Source organism: Pyxicephalus adspersus, chromosome 1 (assembly GCF_032062135.1).
Source record: "Pyxicephalus adspersus chromosome 1, UCB_Pads_2.0, whole genome shotgun sequence".
NCBI classification, from domain to species: Eukaryota; Metazoa; Chordata; class Amphibia; order Anura; family Pyxicephalidae; genus Pyxicephalus; species Pyxicephalus adspersus.
In genome coordinates this window covers 119,394,465-119,413,316 of record NC_092858.1, presented here as the reverse complement: position 1 = coordinate 119,413,316, position 18,852 = coordinate 119,394,465, and the positions used below count along the sequence as shown (strand labels likewise).

The following is an 18,852-nucleotide window of genomic DNA, read 5'->3' as shown; positions in this document are numbered from 1 at the left end:
CATTTACTTTATATCAAAACTTGTTATTGCTCAGGCTCCAGGCCTTACTTTCCATTCACATTTTAATGCTAGTGGTTTAAATGACTTCTCTCTAGGTGACATTTATTTGCTGAATATGTTTTACATTAATCTAAAATCCTTCATATTATTTACTCTACTTCTAATGGTCACCAGAGGGCAGGGCTCACTTATAAATGTTGCATTTGAAAACACATTTTCTAGCATACTTACAGATTTCCACCAAATTTTAATTACTGATTCAAGCATTTGGATTAGAAACTGAACATTTATATATCTAACCTCTCACACTATAAGAAAGTACAATTAATATCACCCTAGCAAGAATTGTTTAAAGTTAGAATTAAAGTTAGATTTCTACTGCCCTTTGTAATCAAGGTTGGATAGAGCACCAACATTTTTTTTTAACTTTCACATATTCCCATTCCTTTGTGCAATTAATGCATATACAATCTTTCTTCCTATAGGTGGTAGGTGTTCCTTACCCATGCCTCATATTTTGCTTTATGGATATTCCATCCTCTGCCTTGTCAGAATCCTGCCTCTGTCAGAATATTACCTATTAATATTCCTATTTCCTATTACCTATTAGAATATTACTTCTAAATATTCCTGATGACTTAGAACCATACCAAAGCTATAAAGGAAAGAGTTTAATAAAGAATGTATTTAATTTTGGTAGCTGATGTGTAAAGTTAGTTTTTAATAAATGGTTGTAGTACACTCCTTAGAACAATAGATGTCCTAGGAACATACATATTGCTACTATAACACATTGTGCCTATATATACCTTGTTGCTATAATAATTTGTGCTTATATAAACCTTGTTGCTTTTGGGCAGGTCTAACAGGAGTAAGTAATCCAGCATGGCTCCCAGCGGGTGTCACCTTGCCAGCCACTCAGCTGCTTGCAACACAACTTTGGCTCTTAAAGTACCAGCGTTTCAGTTTTGACAATAGGCAGCCTTGAGAAGTACTGAACCACTCACTATCACCCCCATTCATTCTATATTGGGCTGCTATGGGTAAACACCACATGCATGGTCCCCCGATATAATGACGTAAGGCAGCAGTAACTGCACCAAAACCTCAACAGCAATCTGAACATACCCTTACTGCATATGCTGAGGGTCAAAGTAGGAGCAATCCTGATTCCAGCTCGTGTTAACATGCTATGAGCAGAGTGAATTTTGATGTGAACCATTAGTTTTCCTGCAAAATACTGCATTTGAAAACAAAACACAGACACAGTGGTTATTACTAGTGTTGGTGTTCAAATTCGGGCTGTCCTTATATTCGACCTGAATATGGCTGTTCAAATTCGGATAGACCCGACCCGAAAAAAACGAGATTCGACGCCAAAAATTCAGATAAAATGAACAATCCTACAATGAACATCCTTTCCAGCACAGTAATATTATGATACATTTGTTACATTTTTCTTTTATCCACTGCTAAGAAAAATGTAACAATAGAGAAACTCTATCCAAAAACACATACAACTAGTATGGCTGCAATAGCAATCTGATTGCTCTTGCAGCCCTTAACCACCTGGGCGTTACACTGATGTCTAGATTTCTGTACCAAAAGCGTTACAGGTTTTCATGAATTTTTTTTTTTTAAATTTTTCCTAGTTATATTGTATAATGTTTGTTGGCATCCCATCTTTTGTCACTGTATTTATACATAATTTACTTGATTATTTCATTATTTTATTGAGCTTTTGTTTGATTTTGATTTTTTTCTCACATTAATCACTCACAACATTGCACATACAATCCTAATTTCTGAGCTGTGGTCATATGGACCAGGATGCTGGCATGGGTCTCGAACATGATGCTAAGGCCACAGTAGCCACAGTAACTGCATTGACCAACTCTGAGGTAATTTAGTGAGGTAATTTCCTGGAGTTATGCTAGATTCAAACAAAGCTTTGTGCTTTTTTTTTTGTTATTGGCTAAAGGAGGTAGGTGAGTATTATTCATAATTTGCTGAAGCATATATTTTTGGTTTACTAGTAGCTTTGTCTTTTCACTAAAATATTATAGACTTTCCAGCTAGTGTTTCCCATCACTCTGTATGCCTCTACAGTTTCACTACCCAAACAATTACTTCCTGTGGTTCAGAACGTTAAATGTCCTACTTCTGCCATCCTACATCCCCACAAAAATCCCTGTATCTCAGGCTTCTATATATAGCAGGTTACTAGTTCTGGACTTTGACATCAGCTTCATTACTCACAATCACAACTTGAGAAAGTTGGTTTACAGTGTTATTTTTACAATACATTTTTAGTGGCTGATCCACAGCTTCATGGTGCTAAAAGAAATGTTTGGTAATCTGAAAAGAATAAACAAACCACCATCTCTCCCACCACCTGCAGAAGCTCCAGATTCTGTCCAGCCACCTGCACCAGTTTTGGCCACATATGATTCTTTCACACCAGCCCCAGATTTATTTATTTGGTCTTTTCTGCAATGAAAATTATGACAAGTGCAGAACCAGTATTAGGTCCAGGAACACAAATGCATGCAGCTATTAAAAATGCATATATTGGGCACAGGCCAAAATAACATGGCATAGGTCAGCAAAACAACACATCAGCAAACAGGGGACACTTCTTTGTTCGGTTTTAGACTGCTTTCTTGTGTTATGTACCCTTTTTCACTTTCAAGTTCTACAGTTTAGGGAAGAGAGAATGTCAAAATATATTTAACTTCCTCTTTTGGTGAGTTTTTGGAGCCAAAGTCAAATGCCAAAGGATTTTTAAATTGAAAACTCTTTATATGCAAATGTGAAAATAGAACATCAAATACAAATATTCTACTTTTTTAAATATATTTAAGCTGCATTTACATCAAGCATTTGCAAGTGGCTAGCTGGGTGCAGCTTCATTCCCTTAAAGCAGAAACAAACTAAAAATAAAATAATTACACCTACCTTCAATCCTGCAGAACCCGCAATGGTGCTAGTCCTTCTCCCGATCAGGTCTTGTGATCAGGAATTCCTCTTCGTCCTGGTGCAGAGGAAGCGCCGGGCATTGCCATCTTCTGTCTACTTCTTTGGTCTTCTTTCTTCGTCACCCGATCTCGCACTCTCCAGGTGTGGGTGTAGGTGTGGGTGACGTAGCCACTGTGAAAGGGGGAAAAAAAGAGAGCCGATCTCATTGCACATGTATGAAGAAGGAGCTGCACCCTTTTTTTTTATAAACAAAACATTTTTACTTTGTATAGAAGAGTTGTCTACCCTTCTATGTAAAGTAAAAATGTTGAGTTTAGATATACTTTAACTTTTGCTATCTTGAGCAGCAGTACTTATCCACTAAATGAATGAGAGCTGCTGGCACACAGGATATTAATGGATCTAGGGGGTTGCTGCCTTCGGCTAGTGATTTAGCAGATACGCCACAACTCCAAATACATGAAATTAGGTGCCAGTGTTTAGAACTTCTTAGGATATATGCAGGTAGAACCTATATCTATTTTTTTATTGTTTTACATATCTAGGATCCGCTGTTCTGCTTGCTGACCCGTGTCCTTCATTATGCAAAACAAACACTAATTTTCCCAGGACTGCCCCGGCCTAATAAATTAAGGGAAATGCTTACCAAAGAAAAAGGCTAACAATTTAATGCTAAAAGAGCCCCTCAAAAACTCCAAAACTAATTTTCACCAATTTAGGCTAATAGGTGGATTTGTATGGCTGTAGAGGTGGATTTGTAAAGGGTCTGGTCTGTGCCTTTGTGATCATCTTGTGTCCTCCTTTCCACATTTGATGGGGTGGGAGTGGCCTGATAAGAAAGTTATGGCTGTTATGCCTTGATGGGTCATGAAAAAGAAATAGGCTGGTAATATACAAAATATAGTAAATAGAGTGCTGACACTGACATTTATTGGATATGCAAAAAAGAAAAGCCAACATTCTGCCTGCCTCCCATGAAAATGGGTACTCCCTGGGGTAAACCGAGTCATGTGATCTTGCTGATGGGACTGATGCTGTTTTGGACCATTCTATGCATCCAACAAAGATAAGTACTAACTTTTAATTAAGTAGTGCCTGAGAGTTTTGTGTTATTTGTAGTCCCACAAATACTTCTATCTTGTTACAGATGTATAGGTGGTATTTGCTCCCCAAATGAACACTACAGCAAGACTACAGTTTGTCTTTCACAATAAAGCAAAGGCTTTTAAAATCAATTTACTAATGACGTCAGGTATTAATCAGATATTGATCTAAAGCCTACTAGCAAATACCACAAGAAATAGAGAGCAACCTTTTTAAAATTCTAGTTTGAATTCTACAGAATTCTTGTGGGATGATTTAGAACAGGCAGTGGAGTCAAGAAAGTACAAAAGCAGACTTCAAAAATGGAGTGGCCGAAAACATTAATAAGTCTATGTCAGAGACTGGTATGCAGTTATGCAAAATTCCTAAAAATAATTTCTTATAAGCATGAACATGGAAAATAGACATATAAAATACAGTAGGTGACAGGACTACGGACTTTTTAAAGTTCTATGTAATATGTCAGCCCTATATCAATAAAATATTAATTAACCACCTGGGCGTTACACTGATTTCTGTTCCAAAAGCGTTACACTGTTTTTCATGATTTTTTTTTTTTAAATTGTAGACCTGTAACTTACAGAAATATGTCCGAACAGGGTTCTAGTAGATATCATGAATATAAAAAATGTTTGAAACACACAATCATGTAAAAAAAAAAAAATCGCCGAGGGACACGTACACGCTACGGACGGAAAAGAAGAAGCCGGCCAGCTTCTTCTTCCATGCCGGCCGGCTTCTTCTTCTTGGAGAAGGCACCCGACGCTGGAGGACGACGCTGGAGATCGACGCTGGAGGATGACGCTGGAACACGACGCTAGATGATCGCAGCGGGACCAGGTAAGTGATCGATAAACCCGAACTTTTCTCACTGTATTTTCATACAGTGAGAAAAGTTCGGGTTTATCGATAATTGTAATTTTTTTTAACCCAAACCAAGGTCGGGTTTATCGCTAGGGTGGTTAATATTTACAATAATAAAAACAGACATATACAAAAATCTTTTTTGTCATAAACAAAAAAAAATTTTGTAGGCATTCCAATTAATTGCTAATAATTGCTATCCAAAACTGATAAAAATAGTATATTGTGTTCTAGTGACATTAAAGCTGTGTGACATGTTTTTATCTTCCTGTGTCTTGTTACCAGGAAGACTAAGAGCTTCTTTGGCCAAATAAACATGAGAAAATGTGTCTGGATGAGAAATATTACAATTTCACACAACCTTCACTCAGGATTCACACATTCTAATTGAATCTTAAAACTGACAATGAAGTGGCAGTTGTCCCCTCCTGGCAACAAATGTAATAGAACAGGAAAGAAATAGTATTCCAAGGCAAAATGTTTCAATGAAAAACAATGGTGTGGCAAAGCAAAATAGGGTAATCTTCTTCCTTGGTATATTTTTGATCAATGATTCTTGTACAATTAGTAGTAAAGTATCACTGTGAATGATTATCAAAGGTGAAGATAGGTAAGGGGCTTTGTAGTAGGATGACTGAAGATGCAGACGAGTGAGGCTAGGAAGAAGGAAAGTTTACTAGCCCTGTGGAAGGGGAAGCCATGGAGGAGCATCTGAATATTAGGAGCTTTTTAGAATTAACATGCCATAGTGATACAAGTTTTGTCCCTTGACCACTTATCAAACAATGGGGTGAGGAACAAAGCAATACGCTAGTTCTTGCTCTATTTGGTCGTCCTTTACCAATTAAAGAATTTAAAAGCTTTTATCATTTCATCCTGTAGCTTTAGAAGTTGTAGAGCAGACAAATTTTAAAAGGCTCCATAAGCTGCGTTTGCATCAAGCTGGAAGTAGAAATCTGTTATTGTGTGAAGTAGGTGTAAGGACCTTTAGTGCCTATCAGGAAAACCCAACAGTGTATTGAGTGTTAGAGAAGCATCAAGTGGTTTGCCAGTGGAATGCTTTAGTATGTCAACAGCTGCTCCTTCGTATTCTTGACCCCACGTTGCATCCACATTAAAATTGTATTCTGTCAAAAAAAGAAAAAAAAAAGGCTTACCCATGTTTGCAAAAAAAAAAAAAAAAAAATCCAAAGGTATATCTTTACAATTCTAACCATACTGATATAGTAATAAATGAGGAAACAGAAAATCCAGCTGATCTATAGATAATCTAGCATCATTTTGTTGCTTTTCCTGTTCAGCTAGTAGTCCATGGCTACAGTTGTACTTGATACTATACCAGTGTATCATTGCTGTAGTACGTATCATAACATTTTTTTCACTTTACATGTATCTTGGTATTATCTATCCATTGATGCATTCAGAATTTTAGTTGGGTAAATTGACTTTCTATTCTATTGTGCAATCCACATGCAAGACCATATGAAAAAACTTCAAGAAAACCACAATGCCAGCTCCTACATCAGCAGGGTGAAAATAAATTGCTGATTTAATTTAGTAAAGTTAAGTTACCCAAACAGCTATAGATACTACCTGTGCTCAACTGAGGGGGCCTTATCATCAGAGAGAAAATACAGTATTTAATATACCCAAAAGGTAAGTTCAGGGAGAATTGGTTTGTCCAGCTAGAGGTGCTCCATGCTCCAGAAATTTTCACCTGCAATGAATGTTTGATAACTGTCACAATATACCTCTCAATGCTTTATATCAATCACATATCAAACTTTTTTCATTCATTGATTTGAAAAGTCAAATTTGAAAAGTCAGTACTGATGATTCTGCAAGTTTATTTAAATGCAAACAGGAAGGAGGAAGAACACAGTCTAATAAGGTGCTTTAGGATATCTCATTGGTATTATTTGGAACTCCCTTCTGTTTTTGACACCAACACCTACTGTTATTTTAAGAATATCTATCTGTATAAATATGGAAATTATATCCTCTATCAATACATATAGATATTCAATAAAGAAGGTCCATGCACAAATAATAGCTAGTCACTCAAACAGTTTAATTAGGAAAACAAGGTAAGACAAAGTGCACAGCAATATTGTCAGATATCTACACATAGGAACTTCAATAAATGATAAATATATATATATCATATGGACAAAAAAGTTATTAGTAGTAACCCCTGTAATAATCTAGTAACTACTTAGTACACAATACAGTAAAACAATATAACAATAATAACATAGACATATACTGAACAATATAAGAATGCATTTCAGGAATGTGTAATAGCTACCTGTAAAGATGTTGATGGGTACCCCAGGAGCCTGATTCCCTAAGAACTCCCTAACATTCCCTTTCTCCTCTCTTGTTATATTTCAGCTCCCCTTTTATATAGTTATGTCACATTAGGTAACATTGGGACTCTTGGATTGGTTGGTGGGTGTGTTCTGTACAATGACTATCAGTTGGCACACACCCCACTAGATTGGGATTGGTTAAGGTAATTTGATGGACCTCCCAACTAAATTTTATATACGAATCTCTTGCTGGAATCTAAATTAAAGGGTCAACCAGAGGTCCAGCTCGGTTATCAACCCAACCCATCTGATTATGCATCCATCTTCTGCTGACTCAGGCTTGATGGATTAATTACCCCTTGAGGGTCCTACTGGTAACCAGCTTGTTGAGAACTAGATCTTATGTACTGGCATGTTTTATTATCTGTTTTGTTTATTGTTCCTTGGTTGAGGTTTCTTGATAACTACTGATAAGACATCCCCTAGGTGATCCAGATGGTCAGTACAAAGAAAAACAGGTTTCATGTTTGCATACAACATTCCTTCACCTATACACATACATTATATATATACATTTATATCTATCCACATATATCTTTAAATATCTATAAACAATCTTGAGGTGCAACACTACCCACAGGTATACATAAAAGGAGAGAGGAGAGAATACTGGACTGGAGTATTAAATGACCACATCTAAATTGTGGTTTTCTTCCAGCATTTTTTAAATTGGGATTGGTATTTGGGTGTTGAACAAGGGTGTCATCGTCATCATTGTTATCGGATCATTGTTAAAAGAATGGACAAAGTGAAATGGTATAATTACCTTAAATTTTCCATATGTGGGCCAAGGGTGGTTATGCCTTTTTATTTATAAATTCTAATGCCATTTTAAAATTAAAATGTCAATATGTTAAATTATATAATGTATTGCTAAATTAATATATTTATTGTACAATCTATAAAAGGTAAACAGCAACAGAAGTGCATTTTGTATATACTTATGTCAGGCATTCAAATAGTATGGGGTACCAAATTATCCTTTGGTAAATGTAATGCCTAATGCAAACAATAAATACCCCACACTCAATATTGAGCATCAAAATGTACTTTTGAACTGCTTTTTTCATAATGTGTCATCTCTATTTATAAATGGTTTCTATTTATGTAAGTATGGTATTGTAAACATTATAGCTGTATATTCGTCAGCATTATTCACACCTTAGACTCTGCAGGACTCATGTGCAAATGCATTTAACATGCACTTTTTTTCCACCACCTATCCGGCCTTAAGACCACATCCTTATAGCTTTCAAAAAGAGAAACCAGTGTGCAAGAACATGGCCACACTGGTCCTACCCTTTTCTGCTGGTTAATGTTTTTGCCTTCATACAAGTCTTATTAGCTGCCGTGCCATTGAGAAGAATTCTACCAAAAATATGTCTAATATGTTAAATACTATAATAACATTTTATACAAATATATTTTAGCAATAATAGGATCAGCTACTGTGTGATCAAGTTCCCTGCTGTCACAATTCAACCTTTAATGACCTGGGTAGCTCACCACGTACATCAAGATACACATTCTGCATTGCTAATCCCTCCAGAGACAATTTATTGCAAATACATAAACTTAGTTCAACTCACTTCTTAGGCAACTTTTTGGCTCCTATAAATAGAGCCAAAACTTTCTTGTTTTGGATTAAATTGAGAAAGTTAAAACCCCTAGTTATTTTTTGCTGTGTCCTTGTGTAGGGAACTTTTTCCATTTCTTGTCTTGGAGCCAGAATAGTAGGCAAAAGTAATCCTGTTTTTAGATGTCATCAGAACGTTTGTCTGAAAAAGAATGTTTTGTCTTTTACTCTGGTACCTGATATGTAATTTTTTATTTCTTATCTCTGGCATATTAGAAAAAGCCACAAAAGATCACAATTATATAAATCACATTGCATGTATCATATGTGACATTTACAAGTATTTTAAAGTCATAGTTTGTATACATTACATTACTCAGTATTAATAGACAAGATAGTGCGGTATTTGTAATACGTTTATTTCACCTTCTAGAACAACCTGCCTTTGGTCAGCGTACATATCTCTGTAAGTAAAAAAAATATTAAAAATCTAGAAGAAAAAAAAACCCTGTTGAAAAGTTTAGGATAAACTCACCAAAATAATTCATATTTACACACCATTACAAAATACTTACGATCTAACACATTTGTTAAAATCTGAAATTAATGCATTTTTATAATTTTCTTTCTACCTATGATGTATTAAATTCCCTGCCATACAAATTATACATTTGCAAAATGCCAAATCTAGAACTATGCAAATTATTTCTAAAGTTAGCATTGTATAAAAAGTCTTTTATGATCATTCGACACAATCTTGAGATATTTCATCCAATGTGCGCTCCCCACTTGAGCTATCAGACACCATCGGTTTGTGAAATATATATGTTCTTATAATTTGGGTATATGAGTCTTTAAATTTCTTTATTTTGAATGCATAGACAATGGGATTCATTGCAGAGTTGGCGTGAGATAGCAGTATGGCTACATTTAGCAACAACTTAAATGTCCTGGAATATTCTGTACCTCCATTGAAGTATATATAGCAATTGAAAATAGACAATGGCAACCAGCTAATCGCAAACAGAAAAAATACCAGGGCAAGGGATTTTGCAGTCTTGTATTCCTTGCCATAGAACACCCCCTTGCTTTTAGTATTTGTGGTGTTTTTTTTAATGTGTTTTCTGATTAGATAGAAAATTTCAATATATAAAGCCAAAATAACCAACATTGGTAGGAAAACCCATCCAAAAATGTTGAAGTAGATCATGTAGTCCATGCTTATAACACTAAGGAACTGGCATTTCAGGTAGCCCGAGTTGGATTTTTTATTCCATCCAAACATTGGAACCAACCCAACCAAAACTGACACAATCCAAACAAACCAGATGGACAGACAGATTCGTCTAGATGTAATCACAATTTTATACCTGTAAAAAAAAAAAAAAAAAAAAATATTAAGATAAACATTTTTTCAAATCATTGCAAAGAAAAAAGTCGATTGCTTTATATTACTATTGGTAATATTCTCAATGAATACATCTATCTGGTATTGTAGTAAGTGAGTTTACATAGGAATCTGTGAAGACACCCAAAGTCTCAGAATGGCTTTTGGTTGCATTTTAGCCTTCTAGCCTTGTGAACTGGTAATAAATGGAAAAGAAATTGTATAAATGAAAAGAATATAAAAATCGGGAAGGAATTTTTTTCCCCGTTGGAGCAAATTGTACCAGGGTTTTGTCTACCTTCCTCTGGACTGACTATGTTCATAGGGTTTTATATCTGGGATATGTTTATTTCTCCAGTAGTTGAACTTGATAAAACCTATGTGTTTTTTCAACCTGACCTACTATGTAACTATGCAAATGAAATATATTTTATCTATAAATTCATAAAGTGTTCAGTGTTGAAATGTGATACACTTCAGGTTCTGAATGCAAGAATACAGCACTGAGGCACTGAATCATTAAAGCTATACCCTGTTAAGACTAATTTGTTGAGGTGCCTTCATTTGTAGATTTTAAGTGCCAAAAACCTTATTTTTTAAAAGCTTACTTTTCCTTAAAGTGTTACTAGATTAAGTATGGAACTAAATCTAGGCATACTGTATCCACCTTTTACTTATCCACTGGTGCAATTGGCTGACTACAAGTTGCTGGAGGTGTAGTAGTGATTGTGGTTGGTGAATAACCCTCTATTGTCTCATGCAATCACACGCTCGTACACATATGGATGTGTCAAATATTTTCTTTACTTCCAGTGGGTGAATGGAGGGAGCAGGAAGGTAAGGTGGGGTACATTGCTCACATAAGCTAAAACACACCTTTTGCTTTGTCCTATATGGACAAAGAACAGATTTTTAAAGGCTAGATAGTGTTTTTGTATTGTGTTTTCTCAACAAATGGTTAAAATAAAAATGAAAAATAGAGAAATTCACAGTGTGCAGTGAAATTAGGTTTAGAAGTCCCTGTAATGATATGAGCTTGTTCATCTGTACAAGACTGAAGGTAATGATGGAGTCCAGCTTTATTATATTGCACAATAAAAAGAAAGTAATGCTAGGCCAGCACATTTAATTTCCGACTTACTTAGTTCCTAAACCACAGATTGAATTACTCATGATCTAAAGTTGGACCTTTTTATAGTACATATTATGAAAATCTGTTTTTGTTTACCACATGACAATACATACTAGCTTAAGTTATCCTAGAAGATCATAAAAATTGACAGCAAAAAGACATATGTTTTCCTACTTTAGTAGCTTGAAGGTCATGAAATAAAAACAGTGAAAATGATTGGGGTACCCGTGGAGAGCAAGGTTCAAGGTTATATTGCTCATCAGGCAATACTTTATGTAGGATAGAAAAAAATAATTTTGCTGCTTGCAACAAAACAGTTTGTGTGTAGCCAGTGTGGACCTCATGTAAATTATCTCATTGATGGCTGTATATGTAATCTTTATCTTGAATGCCACCTAAACCAAAAATAAAACCTACAGAGCAACAGTCATATCTACTACAGAGCAACAAAATTAGCAGTAGCTGCTCTGACCAAGCAGTTTAATAGTATATTAAACTTCTCAACTAACAAATTTAGGAAAACCAAGAGTAAAAGAAGAAACTGTTTTTAAGCAACCAGAGACCACTTGTATTGTTTGGAAACAGTTAAATCATACAAATAACTCCTAATGGTCACAAAATACAAAACACATGGTGATTTTTGATATATGCCAGATACTGCAAATACAATCAAAAACTGACTGGGGACTACCACTCACAAGTTCGATCAATCAATAAATTGTCAATTGTTTTGCCAGAAATTTGCAAATATTTGACAAATTTCCATGTTTAACCTTCTGGCGGTATGAATAATAAGTATTTTTAAATGTAAATGCAGTACATTTAAAAATACTTATCATTTTAAATTTCCCGCCTGGTCCCGCCTCTTAGCTGCACAGTCCCGCTCCCCAGCCTCAAGCTTGCATGCAGATACCCGGCTGGCATCTGCTTCCCCATGCCTCGTTTCCCCAATGTTCACACTCCAGGTTACACAAATGCTGGCCGGGCATTGCCAGGGGAAGAAGATATTACAGATTAAGCTTTTTAAACTCCCTGGCAATTCCACCCTGAGTGGGGCTTGAGGTTACTGCTTTTGGTACTGAAAATTAACCCTAAGTCGCACTCGGGATCACCGCCAGGGAGGTCTAAAAAGGTTTAAACAGGAAAAATCTTTGACAATGACATAAAAAGTGTTCAGAGTGGTTTTTGATTCCATATACAGGTAGTCCCAGGGTTACATACGAGATAGGGACTGTAGGTTTGTATTGTTGAATTTGTATGTTAGTTGGAACAGGTACATTATTTTAATAAATGCAATTAGGACAGATGTTTGTCTCAACATATTATTAGGCAGTGTGGTGTCAGTTACTGTATAAAATCTTCACTGTGAGTCACAAACAAAGTAAAGAAAAAAACTTTATGGAGCCTAGACATTCATTAGCTTCTGGAGCAAGATGTGCTTTGATATGCAAAAAGAAACAACTGCAAACTTGTCTTGGTCAATAAAGAGTTACAAGAGGTTGCAGAATAGTTCAGCCCTTAAGATCATCCACAACCTCAGCTGTGTTTTCCAAAGACTTCTTCTGCAAGTCATGCAAACTGCCTCCCTCCCACCGATCAAGCTTTCATCCTGCACACTAGTGAGCAAGAAAGCCCTGTTCATATTTAGTAGTCGTCTGTACGTCGGATGTCCTTAACTTGGGGACTACCTGTACTTGTGTTTTTATTTTAGGAACAGATAGTGCAAGGAAACCTCCCTAGCAGGGAAACAAATAGGAAGAGAATAGCTTGATAGAAGTTTTAAACTTTGCATACTCTATACAAAACAAGATTGCTAAACTCATTTGTAGAATTCTATGTGCATGGCCTGCCTGCTAAGAGAAAAAAAGATATTGTATAGTTATACATAGTCACATCTCTATAGCCACTCTCTCTATGGTCTTACAGCTTGTTAATTGTAAGCTCTTCCACCTTTTGTAACTTTCCCTTAAACTGCACATGTGTTACAGTTCTACAATTTTCTTTGGAGTTACCACAGTTATTTAATAAGAGGCCCTACCTGGGATTATAAAAACTAAATAGAGTAGGCGCTTGCAACAGATATTGGTAAATCTATAGGAAATTGTGCAACATTAGACCTTTGCTTTAGGCATTTATTCTATTAGAGTGTTGCTATAAACATACTGTATAAGCTAGGAAACCATAAAAAGTGAGAAAAACTTATGTAGTAAGATAATTATGAATTTAGAATAAATTAGCAGCTTTTTAATGTCCCTAAAACATCTGTCATCCCAATAGCACATCTGTCATCCCAATAGCACTAAAACATCAACATCCCAATAGCACAATGCATATAAAAAATTGTTGGGTATATTGGTCACTAATGAGTAGGTAGTGTATGTAATGTGCATTCTCTTTTACTGGTGCACAATAAACCATGGGAGGAAATCAAAGGACTGTTCATTTGTCTAGCACTGACTGACCCAGGAAACTCAATCTAAAAACTAACCAATCGATGCTAAGGGAATTCTCAGAGAACCACAAAATGTTACTCTATAGCAGGGATGGGCAAACTTTGTTACCCAGAGGCCACAATCTGACCTAAAATTTGGCAGATGGGCCAGGCCGATGGGAGAGTGGGCAGGGTTATGCATCATGATGCCACTGAACGTGACGTCATGGTGGTATAACCCCGACCACTCTCCAATCACAGTTTTGAGCCTGCGATGGGAGAGTGGGCGGGTTGTGTGCAGTGACAGCCCGCGCACTCTTCCATCGCAGGCTCAGATCTGGGGGACATGTTCCGTGGCTCTGGCCGGTGCGCCCCCCAGCAGGTTCCTTCTCCTGACCCTGCTCAGGGTTGCACCGCCCTGAGCCGCAGACCACCCAAAGAGCCAGAGAAACATCCCTAGTTTGCCCATGCCTGTTCTAGAGTTTTTACACTTCTATCTTAATCTCCAAATATCTTGTCTCTCATTGAAACCCTTCTGTCCCTAAAATAGGCTGTTACCCTCTGACTCCATCTGCTGTTGCTCCACTGACAGATAAAGGGCTTTCTGCCCACAAAAAATATTAATATTCCAGTGGATGACCCTAATAGCCACATTCTAATAGTGGTGCTCTCAATGGCCAGCCCTCTGTCTAAGGCAGCACATAAACATCTTTGCATACTTTGCTGGACATACACTTGGTATAGTTGTTTATATACTTTGCACTCTTACCCACTTGAACTTGAACCCACTTACCACCCACAACCTTCTTACCATTACCCTGACCTAGATCTTGCCCTCCCTTACCCTCTGCCAGACCTGGCCTTTGACAAAGAGGCAGATGTATTCTAAACCACACCTTCCTTGGATTCTCTTGCTTTAGCTATTCTCACAATCTCCAATCATACATCTCTAGACCAAGGTGCCTCCAAATATACCTTCACCCTATCTTTAGTTCTAGATTAAGTCGCCCCTGCCACCTTCTGTTTCCCCTACCCCACTATTCCCCAGCAATGCGAAACAAACACACCAGATGTTGGCTGAGGGTTTTTTTTTGTGCCACTAAATGCAAGTGGTGAAAATATTGTCCCAATAGTTACTTTCTTGACCTGGCTAAATTTTAACAACTTAGCATTGCACTCACCTCATGTTTATACATATGTATAATTATCTTTACACTGCTTCAAAGAAAATCTAAAAATTGAAATATTGCCTTTGCAATATTTCAGGCAGCGGTATCAAGACACTCTGCTCTCTATACAAGCAATATGACGAACAATGATAATATAACCTCTACTTCTGAACCAGGTAGTATCTAGCTTTGCAAAGGCAAAAATTTGCACACAATGTAAATGAATGGCCTTTGTGGCTATTGTTGATGAATATATTTAAATTACATTTTTTGTGTCTGGGGTTAATGTTTTCTCAACAAAAAAAAAAAAAGGCTGAACTTTGGAGGAGCAACTCTTTTCTTCATATCTTTAGTCTGGGAGTTTTAACTTCCAGAGTTTCTTTTGAGAGCCATGGTAATAACTGAATCATATGGTTTGTTTCCCTGTTATTGTATTTGTCTGCCATTTACAAACCCTGCTTATGGTAGTGCTTTGTAATATGTTGCCAGTTTTTAAAGTTTAATATTATTTATATTAATATTAATAATAATAATAATAATAATAATAATATGTGCAAATGCATTATCCATAAGTTCATTTATTTTGAATGATAAAGTTCTGTTATTGGCAGACACACAGGCTGGTGTTAGCATGATGTAGAGTATGCACTAAGGAAGAATTTATTATTATGGTTTGTTGACCTGTGTCTAGAGGTTGCAAAAGCCAAGGGTCAGACTAGAATTTAGGATGTCTGGGATTTGCTTTAACAGATTTACTTTAACAGTACAGAATGTATGCAGCCAAAGTAGATACTGTAATGTAGATACAAGATCCATGCAGACAAATCAGAGACTAATGGAGGTACATGATCAATGCAAAAAGTTCTTTTTTTGCTGTCAAATAAAACAACGGCACAAACAATGTTTTTTTTAATCTCTTTTGCATACTGCTATACTTATAAATCGCTTATGTAATAGAGATACACATATTTGAAGTGAACCGTGGCTGCCCCAATAGATAGAGCCATTAATGCACATAATATCCGTTATTAACAGCACTACAATGTTAGGTGGGTGTAATTAAAAAATTGTGATCAGGCAGGTGCATTTATTTTACATAAGGGACATAACCTGTTCCTTTTAGGACATTAATACAAGATAGGTGTTGTAGAGGAATGATCCACTACAGAGGCTTTGTATTTGTCACATGCAGGAAGAGTGGCCTGTGGTTACAGTGTAATTAATGGCATTGTCATTCTTTTTAAGTGCATGTATTTTCTGCACGCAGGTTTACTTATTTTATTGTGGATTTGTGGTTGCAGCAATGCTGCCTCTCAATTTTTCTCTTATTCCCTTGTCTGCTGTTTGATTGCAGAGAAAAGAGATGCAGAATCTCAGTGTGTTGGCATTATTTGTGTTTATTTCTGGATTGGGTGTTTTTACCCACAAGATACACTCATTTCTCACTACAATAACTACTTGAGAGTATGTTAGCAGTAAATTAAAAAAGTTTTACGAACATGGAATTGGTTATCAGTTATTAGGCATTGTGGTTTTATGATTGTCATATAATTGGGGGTACACTGGCACCTGTCAAGGGGTACTCCATGAGCAGAAGGCAGGTATTAAACTTAGGTGAACTGATTAAGTTTTCTTAGGACACTGTGCCTATTTAATGCTTGCAGATTCTAAATGAAGTCTCTTGGTGGTTGGGGGCTGCTACTGAAGCCTCCAACAGTGGGCTTTAGTTACCATTTTCCTGCACCTATCCTATCATAGGGAATGAAAAGCAGAAGGCTTTTCAATAAATATAAATCAAATGAACATGAGGGAAGGGGAAAAAAGAAAAACAAGGCTGGTTACAGGCTGGAAAAGCTTCCTATTGTGCGCCACCATTTCCAAACTTATAGTTCAACTTTTGGGTTTAAAGTTGACTTTTTCTTGACAACTGCAGCCTTTACATGCATCTTAGTGTTGCCAGATAACTGGCAGTCGGACCAAGGCAAAGTTTTTCTTGGGTCCTGTTTCATATATACACCCTAAGAAAATATCTCCAGTGTATCTTATTTTAGGTTAATATTATTCTCCATTGTTCCTGCAATTTTTCAGCAGGTTTATTAGGTTAATTTACAATGAGAAGTATGTGTTTCTGCTTTACAAATAAATAGGGAATATATGACATTCAAAAGGTACTGTAAAAATGTTAAAAATCACTGTAATACATCATACAAGGTCATTTACCTACATATTGTTGCTCATATTATTGAAGTTTTATGACTTAACCCTGAGCAAATAAAGCCAGTTTTATTAGACATGGATAGAGTTATGATATAATAACTATAACATAATGAATATAAATGAAAGAGGATAAAGATATAGATAATAACTTAAATAAATAACTTACCTTGTGGGTATTTTAATTCTTAGGTATCTGTCAATAGATACTGCCAATAGAGATAGGATGGATGCATTGGTTAAAATAATCAAGAGGCAGCACATAAACAAACAACTGTAAAAAGGTAACTCCATTCCTAGACTAACTATGATAGCCAGCGGCATAACCAGGAATCCAACAGCGAGATCGGCAAATGCCAGTGAAACAATGAAGAAAAAAGTTGTGTTCTGTAGACTTGAATTTAGTTTCACAGCCCAGATGACCAGGATGTTCCCCAAGATAGCTGATATTCCAATCAGAGTTTCAACTGCAATATAGCTAGTGCTACTCACTAGGTCAGTCTCATTGGCCATTTCCAAAAAGTGTTGTCACACTCACCGTCTAGCAATAAAAATTAAATATGTTGTGTGTGCTTCATTCTTGCACTGTGCTCACTAATCAAAATATTCTGCTTACTCTATTTTTGTAACTAGGAAGAGAAAAACTTGCTGCAATCACACTTCCTGATACTAATATTTTAAAATAGATAAAAGGGTAAATCCTGCTGATAGCCCTCCTTTTGTCATAGGAAGCTGCTGCTGTGTTAGATGAAAATAATATGCAGGATGCTCTGCCTCTGTTTGCAATTGCTATCAAGACACTCACTAGGTTTTTTTTTTTGTTTTTGTTTTTTTTAGAGAACTAAAATTATCTCGGAAACTGGTCCCACATATGGTTTTACAATAAAAAAAAGCAGAACATACTTTTTGATATTGTAAGCACAAATACATGGTACTGACTTTTGGTAGAAAGTTCTGTGGAACTGAAAGACAAGGTAGTCAAAAAGCAAGCTTCTTCTCAGTATCTGTTAAAGTTAAAAGGAAACTAAAGAACAGGAAATTTATGATTAAGAAAAATAATACAGAGATGGCAACTGAATAGGAATGAAAAAATAATTAATAATCTCAAAAAAGATATGATTATGATAAATAAGAATAAATACAAACAAAAAACTACACGCACACAATAAAATAATAAAAAACATAAATAGTCACCCTTGCATTTTTTCCCATCCTGTGACACTATTTTTAGTGTATCGTCAACAGCAACAAAACAGGGTTGTAATTCATAGTAATATTATAAAATCAATGTTGTGGTTGATAAATAAATGGAACAAATGTCCAATCTCAGCCCTTGCTGTCAGGATGCTAAGAATGTAATGAGTAAGATATCAAGACCAAACTTTAGCAGTCTATATGGTATATAGTCTATATGGTTCTCTAGCCCTGCATGTTGCAAGTTATAGGTAATTTCAGAAACGTTGTACACAAACATGTCCACTCTAAAAAATAAAATTGGTTCTGAGTTCTGGGAAGTGATGGTTACAGTTTGGATGGCTGTGTGAGTTCCAACTGTTTTTATTATTGAGATCAAAATATGAGAAGCCCCTACAATGAGGTTCATACCCAGCAAGTAAAAATAAAA

General features: G+C 36.1%; 1 protein-coding gene across 1 annotated transcript; it reads right to left on the bottom strand.

Moving 5' to 3' along the window:
- Positions 1 to 6,997: 6,997 nt before the first annotated feature.
- LOC140340398 (adenosine receptor A3-like) lies at positions 6,998 to 18,015 on the bottom strand. The gene is made up of 2 exons (XM_072425572.1): positions 17,398 to 18,015; positions 6,998 to 10,265 (listed from the first exon to the last, which is right to left on the bottom strand). Exons 1-2 carry the CDS (start codon positions 17,739 to 17,741, stop codon positions 9,638 to 9,640), a joined length of 972 nt encoding a protein of 323 aa, XP_072281673.1. The 5' UTR covers positions 17,742 to 18,015; the 3' UTR covers positions 6,998 to 9,637.
- Between the last annotated feature and the right edge of the window lie 837 nt (positions 18,016 to 18,852).

Excerpts from the sequence above, each read along its gene's own strand:
- LOC140340398 (XM_072425572.1), bottom strand. The coding sequence starts at position 17,741 with ATGGCCAATGAGACTGACCTAGTGAGTAGCACTAGCTATATTGCAGTT. Across the intron at positions 10,266-17,397 it reads AGAATTAAAATACCCACAAG|GTATAAAATTGTGATTACAT; the intron begins GTAAGTTATTTA and ends TTTTTTTTACAG.